General features: G+C 52.5%; 1 protein-coding gene across 1 annotated transcript; it reads right to left on the reverse strand.

Annotated features, from left to right (window-relative positions):
• On the reverse strand, positions 1,004-3,641 carry DUSP1 (dual specificity phosphatase 1). Its single transcript, XM_021410653.1, has 4 exons — positions 3,137-3,641; positions 2,868-3,016; positions 2,541-2,760; positions 1,004-2,031 (listed from the first exon to the last, which is right to left on the reverse strand). The coding sequence occupies exons 1-4, from the start codon at positions 3,504-3,506 to the stop codon at positions 1,661-1,663; spliced, it is 1,110 nt and encodes a 369-aa protein (XP_021266328.1). The 5' UTR covers positions 3,507-3,641; the 3' UTR covers positions 1,004-1,660.

Below are 8,258 nucleotides of genomic sequence, written 5' to 3' on the forward strand. Positions count from 1 at the left end.
CAGCAGCCCAGCCTTCAAGGGCACCTTGTCCTGCTGGAAGGCTCCTGGGCTTAGCGCTGTCAGTGCTCTGGGTAACGTGCAGGGTTTCAGCAGGAGTTGCACTCAGAGCATCCTCAGTTATGCGATGAGACCGCAGCTGCCTCATGCTTAACAACTCCCACCTATAAGCTTGGACTTTGGATTGTAACTACTAAGCTGCCTTGATTTTACACAAAGAACCGTAACCTGCTGTTGTCTGCCTCAGCAAATCTGTTTTTGATGGGGCAAGCGTAGCACACTGCCCACAAGCTGCCAGCAGCACACACCTGGCTTTGGTTACACTGGATACAACTCCTCACATTGCCTCAACTTAAGCACTGGGTGAAAGCCAGCCCAGTGGGAAGCTGTGGCAAGAGAGTTTATTCCAGTCTGGGTACAAAATTAGGTGACTGCAGGTTACCTGATCTGCTGTCACACCCTGGTTTATTTACAGATAGTACAGTAAGCCAAATATCTCACTGTAGGGATCAGAGGGAGTTTGGGCTCCAAAAAGGAATTAAGAGGCAAGGCAGAAAAAGAAAACACCCTGGCACAACCTCATACATGCTGGAGATCAGTTAGCAACAGGTTAATTTTTAGACTTAACCTTCAAAGCATCCAAAGTAAACAAGCAATAAGGAAGCTTCTTCCTTCCTGGGAGAGGACGCTTTTAAACCCACTGTAGTCCATGCTCAGGTGGTTCCAACTCTGACAGCTCTGTGGCCACCACTACAGCCAGAGCCACCCTACAGCTGAGATCTGGCCCTGGCTGTCTGCCACAGCATGCAATTATGGAGGGACAAAGGGCTCAGGTTAGCAAGCAGCAGAAGTTTCTAGTCAACTATGAAGTTTTTAAAACCCATTTTTCTATCTAGTTACAGCCCTACTTAATTGCATTGCCTGAGGTCAAACTCCATCAGAAATTCAGACTTCTTTCATCTGGAAGCTTCTGAAGTTAAGTTCTGGGATAGTAAAACACACAAGATTTTAAGTATATCCAGCTTTCACTAGAAATATCATAATTTATTCTGTTTGTATAAAAAGTTATAATCATGTAACAAAACTATGTCTTCCTAAGAAGAAATATATTATTTCACATCATAAATAAATCAAACATACAACCCTTGGCAACTCAAGAAGCACTCGCCTGGTGCTTTCGTGTCAGTGCTTGGAAACAAGAAGAGCTGACAGATATATACACACAGGATTACAGTACCAAAAAAATACTGAGGTATTTGGTTTCTCTAGAAATGCAACTTCAGGTTCATGAAGGCAAAACAATGCACTAACGTAAAAATAAATAAATAGGACTGTCATGAAAGGGGACAACATCAGTGTTGCTTTAAGTGTCCAGGAATGGGAATACTGGTGAGCATGCTACTGAACATGCAGCAGGCTTAGGACAAACAGAAGACAAGGGGAACAGCTCAGGAAAACGCAGCGTCCTCTGATCTCTGCATAGGCATCCAGATATTGGCTTCAGGAGTCAGCAATGCACGGAATACTGGTGAGCTCCTCTGTGTACAGCAGCGTTCTAGGATGCATGGATGGTTCCCCACAAGACAAGTGGCTGACGATACTGTCCCCATAGTTATTGCACTTCTGAGACAAGAATTCTGAGTTCTGGCCGTGCTTCCGCCTTTCAGCAGCTCGGGGAGGTGGTGATGGGGCTCTGAAGGTAGCTTAAAGCACTGGATGAGGTGTGAACAGGGATGGAAACTGGAAAGTTAAAGACCGTGGTGGTAGATGCTCCTCTGTCCAATACTGACATAGCAGGGCTCCCAGCTTCCGCTGAGCAGTTGGGGGCAAGGACCTGCGACTCGAACTGCAGCAGCTGCCCCATGAAGCTGAAGTTTGGGGAGATGATGCTTCTTCTCTGCTTCACAAACTCAAAGGCTTCATCCAGCTTGACTCTGTTGGTCCTCATGAGATAAGCAAGGCAGATGGTCGCCGACCGGGAAATGCCAGCCTGGCAGTGCACAAATACCCTTCCTCCATCATTTTTAACAGAATCTGAAAAAATGAAAACACCCAGTTAACAAACGAGTCCCACTGCCTCCGGAGGTGGGAAAGCACAGGCTGCTGCTTTACATCTCTTTGTTTCATCCCCTCCTTAGGAGCCTAATAGGTAAGCCCTGCGCTTCGGAGACAAAGAGCCTTTGTCCTGAGGGAAGCGGCAGTCTAGCTATTCTCATTCTGGGCTCCAATTATACTAATAGCTCCTCCGGGTCACTTTAGCAGTCTTGCAAGATTACTTTAATGCCGATCCGCTTAAATTCACTAGCGCTTTTCAAGAGGACTCATTTCTCTTGATTCAAGATTTGTAACAGATTTGTAAAGCCAAGATTATCTCTCTCTCAGCACAGAGAGGATGATGGGCACATCCCACGAGCACACCTAAATGTGCAACAAAGGTTTCCCCGATCCCAAATGCAGGCTGCGCTGGGGACAACAATGCCCTAACAATCACTCCCGAGGGGACGTTATCCGAGACAAAAGGAACGCAGGGAGAGCTCATTTACCTATGAAATCAATCGCCTCGTTAAACCAGGAGCTGATATCCGCTTTGTGGTTGTCCTCCACCGGGATGCTTTTGTACTGGTAGTGCCCCTCGAAGTGGTTGGGGCAGTTGGCCGACACGTTGATGAGCGCCGTAATGCCCAGCGCGTCCAGCATGTCTTTGCGGGAGGCGTGGTACGCGCTGCCCAGGTACAGGAACGGCAGGATCTCCACCGGCCCACCCTGCAACAAGAGGGGCAGATCCCCGGTTAACACCGCCCGGGGATTTACCGCTCCCTTCCCTCCGCCCGCGAGAGGCAGGGCAGCGCCCGCCAGGAGCCCGCACTCACCTGGTCGTACAGTGGGGTACCGCAGGAGCTGCATCCCGAGTCCGCGCTGCCGGGCGCGCTGCTGGCGCTCAGGGGCAGGCTGAGGCCGGTAGGGGCGGCGGGTTTGGTGCACAGCTCGGAGCAGGCGGCCGAGAACGCTTCGTAACCTCCTGCGGGGCACAGGGGAGAGAGGCGCGGGGTGAGCGCGGCGCGGAGCGGAGCGGGCAGAGCCCTCGGCCGGCGGCGGGGCCGGCTCCGTACCGCGGCGGCTCCCGGGGCCGCGCACTCACCCTTGAGGAAGCAGATGCGGGCTCCGCGGGCCTCTCTGCACAGCGTGCCGAGGGCCAGCAGCAGCGTGCTGTCGCGCTTGGGCAGCTCCAGGTCGGCGCTGCGCTCGTCCAGCAGCACCACGGTGTGGATCTGCCCCTGGCGCAGCCGGGTGCGGAGTTCCTCGTTGGGGACAACGTGCTCCAGGGCCAGCACGCCCTTGGCGCGGCGGCGGACGATAGTGCTGAGGCGCACGTTGCAGGAGCCGCGGATGTGCGCGGCGTTGAAAGAGAAGAAGGAGCGGCAGTCGAGGACGAGGCACTGCGCGGCGCGCTCCTGCAGCAACCCCCGCAGCGCCTCGCACTCCAGCGCGCACACTCGCAGGTTCACCATGGCCCCGCCGCTCGGCTCCGTTCGGCTCGGATCGCTGGGCCCGGAGGGAAGCAAGGCTCTGTGGGTCGCGAAACAGCGGGGCTCAGAAACGGCTCGACGCGGCTCAGCACGGCCCCGTGTGCCCGAGCCCGCCTTATATAGTGGCGCGCCGCGCGGCTGCCGTTTTCTCAATGGGGCCGGGTCACGTGCTTCTCGGGGCAGACGTCACCTTGGCGGCGCGCCAAACAGGGCGCGCCCAGCCCCGCTGGCATGACGTCATCTGCCGCGGGGCCGCTGGAGCGCGCCGGAGCGCTCTGAGTGGGGCGGCCGCGCGCTGTTTCGTGTGTAAGCGTACACACAGACACAGACACACACACACACACACACACACACACACACACACACACACACACACAGACACACACACACACACACACACACACACACACACACACACACACACACAGATAGGGTTACCCGTTACGCGCGCACACACGGCTGAACATACACAGATATACACACATATGAATACCTATAGCTAACACATTTGTCTGTAGACATGCACATGCACACACCGTAGGTGTATACGTACGCAGGGACATAAACACACCTATATGTGTGTGCATTCACATGTACGTGTACGAGCAACAGCAGCGTGAGTGGACACGGGCGTGGGAGCAGGCAGGCTGGTTCTCCTGCAGCACATGCATAAAGATAAGCATACACAGACAGGTACAGGTGCTTGTGCATATGCACGTATTCGTGTACAGACACATCTACACATCAACATATGCACATGTATGCATATATTTGCATATATATGGATAATGTAAACATAGTTGAGAGCTGTTCTCGTGTTTCATATGTAAGGAAAATATTGCAGCAGACCTGCGGAGGTTCATTTTCCGCACAGCAAGTTCCCCAGAAGTCAGGGCAGCCCAGTAACCGGCAGTGAAGCAGCTGGAGCTCTGTTTTTCCCCCCTTGGTAGTGTATCAGCACTTCCCAAAAGTTTTCTTTTCCCCGTGGGCGCCCAGCTTCCACCAAAGCACTCAGCTGTTTCTTGCTTACCGCTTCCCGTCAGCGCTCACTTCCCCTGCCTCCCCGACACTTCTCCCCCGCCTCACGTGCCTGCCCCCAGCACCACCCCTGGCTTCAGCCCTTCTCCCCCAGCCCCTTCTCAGCAATTCCTCTTCCCCTGCACCACCTGCGTTGCTCCTTCCTCTCACCGTTCAGCATCTCCCTGCTCAGCAGCTTTCTCTCATCACTTCCTTTCAGAAGACATCTCGCCAACCACCCCTTTGCCCCAGGTCCCCCCCCAGCCATCCTCTCCCCCCACCACGGTGGTTCCCCAGCCCCCAGCCCAGCAGCCTCCCGGCTCTCAGCCTTCTCAAATTTTCCAGTTGCTTCCCCACCAGTTTCCGCCAGTCTTCAGCCATCCCGAACTAAAACCAGCCCGGCTCCTGATCGAGTCGAGTGCTGCAGGGCTTTCCAGGCTCCCCATGGATGTCAGGAGAAGGGGACACAGGGAAGGATGTGAGTGAGTGAACACCAGCTCCGGGAACCCACTTACTGCAGAGATGTCTCTGCTCTGCAGAGCAGCGTCGGGGTGTTATTTGCCAGAACTGCAGTCTCGAAGCAAATCTGTTTTTCCAATGCATTCTTTAAAAATAAACACTGGATTGTGCTTTTTGTTCTATTTATTTATTAGTGTTCTTTTAACAGCAGGTTGGAAACAGACTGTGGGAGAAATATCCATATGCTTTCAGTGCTGGGAAATGACTTTGCCTGACCACACAGTCACTGCTCTGTTACGGGACACATTGCTGGGTGTGAGTGGTGGGACCCTGGCGGCCAGATGGGTGACACATGTCCCTCCACACCATGGGGACACGGGAGGACCTGCGTGTTCCCCTGTGATGCTCCAAGGCAAACCTTCCCAAAGATGTGATGTCCCTGTGACAGCACATGGCCAGGTTCTGTTGACCTCAAACACCCATCCCAGATTTCTCCAAGGACCAGAACAGTAGGAATTACCAGTGATAGACTGCTTGCCAGATTTTCCAGAAGAAAATGGGGCAGCAGATGGCCACAAGACTGGCCTTTATTCATCAACTTTTCCTACAGAAAATGTCCTCTTGTTGCTGTGGGCCTCAGAGTGGTGTGTAAGCTCACACCAGAACCACATCGCTATCCTGCAGTGCTGTGACATGGGCACAATGTCAGGTGTCACCCCACAGGGACAGCTCATCCGTGGGGTCAGGAGCCGTGTCCTTCTCCCAGGGGATCCCACCAGGATGCTGAGCTCCTCCAGCGAACCCACAGCTCTGTGTTCCATAAGCGGGAGCGTGGGCTGGAAGAGGGCATTCGATGCCTTAATGGAAAGTGGTAACTTAATGGTGCAGTGCCAGCGGTGCCTTGTTGGTGCAAACCAGCCATGGCTCACGGATGCAGGTATCCCTGTGCTGCTGACCATGTTTTCTCTCATAGTCCCAAGCTCTTCTCAGTATCCCATACAGGAAAGCAAACTAAAGGACTGAGATTTTTTTTCCCATTTGGCAACCTCAGTTTCTCCCAAGTTTAAAGCAGCTGCCATATCTGGCACCTGCACAGCAAAGCACGGTGCCTTCAGCAGCTGCCACCATCCAGTTGTGCTGCCAAGCACCCTTGTCCTGACACCATACAAACTGTGGAACAGACACCCCAGGCCAGGTACCCAGGCTGGCGTGTGTCAGCACAGGAGGTGTTCAGCTGTGGCCTTTGCAAAGGGGAATCTGCCTCCATGAGAGTGCACAGCAATGGTTGCCACTCCGGGATGGACTTATTAAACCATGGGACTTTTGTGTCTGCTCTTGTTTACACCCAGCACAAATCAGGAAGAAAATTAATCACATGTGGCAGTGTGTACCTAATCACTTATAACCCTGGACTAGCTATTTCCTTGCTTTACTCTATTTTTGTTTTCTTTTCTTAAATAAACCTGCCATAAGAATGAAAGAAAGGAAAATACAAACCAGGACCAAAGAGGCTTTTAGGAGCTCAGCCTGACCCGAGTGACTTTCTTAAGGGTTTGATTTCCTGTCTTAACAAAAGCCAGGAAACACAAAATTAACCCCTTCCTCCAAAACAAATCCGTGTTTGCTCTCAGGCCACAATGCCATTGTGAGGGTAATAATAGCAGCAGCAGCACGAGGCTGCGCTCGGGCCGGGATGCAGGCAATGCTTTTTCTCAGCAGGTGGGACCCACGGTTGGTGTTGCCCTGGGCCTCCACTATTCCCTGTAAGATCATCCAGTCCAACCATCCACCTACCACCAGTATTGCTCACTGACTATGTCCCTCAGCGCCACATCTCCATGATTCTTGAACACCTCCAGGGACGGTGACTGCACCACCTCCCTGGGCAGCCTGTGTCAGTGCTTGACCACTCTTTCAGAGAAGCTGAAGTTCCCATGTTGCTCTGCCAAAATATTTACATGCCCGCAATGACATGAGAGGCCCATAAGCGTGATCCTCCGCTCATGGGATTCTGGTCATCTTGGGAAACCCCCTCAGTGATGCTGAGCGCCGTCATTGTCTCAGCAGGAGTAGGACCTCGCTGGCTTTGCTCATGGTCTCCTAATGTTTGTCTGTGAGGGGAAGAGAAGGCTGCCCATAGCTTCTGCACCAACATAGTGGTGCCAATTTGTCAGCAGCGTGGTGACAAGCACAGATAAGCCCTAGCGAGGAACTGGCCTATTGCACTAGCCCAGTAAAACTGGCTGGTCAGGCTTTTAACCACTCAACCAAGGCCAAAATCAGCCCTGGACCGTTCCAGCAAACGCGGCGTTACTGCACCGTTGGAGCCGACCCGAGCCTGCGCCTCGCTGCCCGCAGTGTGAGTTCTGCCTCAATGGAGATGCCGAGCTTCGGCCTCAGCCCTTGAGACAGAGCACAAAAATGCACGTGGGAACACTTGGAAAGCGTGCGGGATGCATTTCTTCTGCATGTGTAACATTTTCTCCGAATTCAGTTTCACAACCCAGCATTTCCTTTTGTAAATATTTGGACAGTTTTCACAGAGGCGCAAATGCAGAAGAAACAGAAGGAAAAAAGATGGGAAAGATAGGACAGAGAAAGAAGAGAAAACGGGAAAGAGGAGACAAAGAGAAGGATCAGCCATGGAAGGTCACAGCAAGCCGTGTATGAGCAGCATAGAATTACCGATGAGTCACACAATAATGAAAACAGTATTTTTAATGCATTTAAATCCCAAAATAGAACCTTTTTGCCGGAGTTTGTTGAGCTCAAAGTGCCTCGGGTTCTTGAGTGCGAAAGGACGGTGTACTTGCATCGAGGACAAACCCTGGGTACGGCTGTGGAAAGGGAAAACACGTGGCACCGCCTGGCCTGAAAGCCAAGGGATGGAGAGCTCTGCTGCGGACCGACCCAGGCACAGCTCTGCGAGACGCCAGGCAGGAGCTCTGCTTTCTCCTCTCCCAGTGACTCACCGCAGCGCCTGGGGCAAGTTGCTTAGTGCTGCGCCTTAACGTGATTACAGGCATTAGGCAGCCAGGCTGGGATACCACGGGTTTGATATTCCAAATCATTAACTACCTGCTTCCAAAGGAAAATCGCTGGGAATTAGTGGCACTGATATACTCCTCGGCACCAGGCTCGGCTTAGTAGGGCAAGTGGTTTAAGCAATTTAATCTTACGCTTAATTGACTCTATTAATCTGCTATGAATCATGACATGCACCAAGCATAAGAGTATTTATTCAATAAAATCATTGTA

Source organism: Numida meleagris, chromosome 12 (genome assembly GCF_002078875.1).
Source record: "Numida meleagris isolate 19003 breed g44 Domestic line chromosome 12, NumMel1.0, whole genome shotgun sequence".
NCBI classification, from domain to species: Eukaryota; Metazoa; Chordata; class Aves; order Galliformes; family Numididae; genus Numida; species Numida meleagris.

Coding starts and splice junctions, on each gene's coding strand:
- DUSP1 (XM_021410653.1), bottom strand. CDS start 3,506: ATGGTGAACCTGCGAGTGTGCGCGCTGGAGTGCGAGGCGCTGCGGGGG. Junction 3,017..3,136: donor CCGCATCTGCTTCCTCAAGG/GTGAGTGCGCGG, acceptor TGTGCCCCGCAG/GAGGTTACGAAGCGTTCTCG. Junction 2,032..2,540: donor CGAGGCGATTGATTTCATAG/GTAAATGAGCTC, acceptor TCATTTTTTCAG/ATTCTGTTAAAAATGATGGA.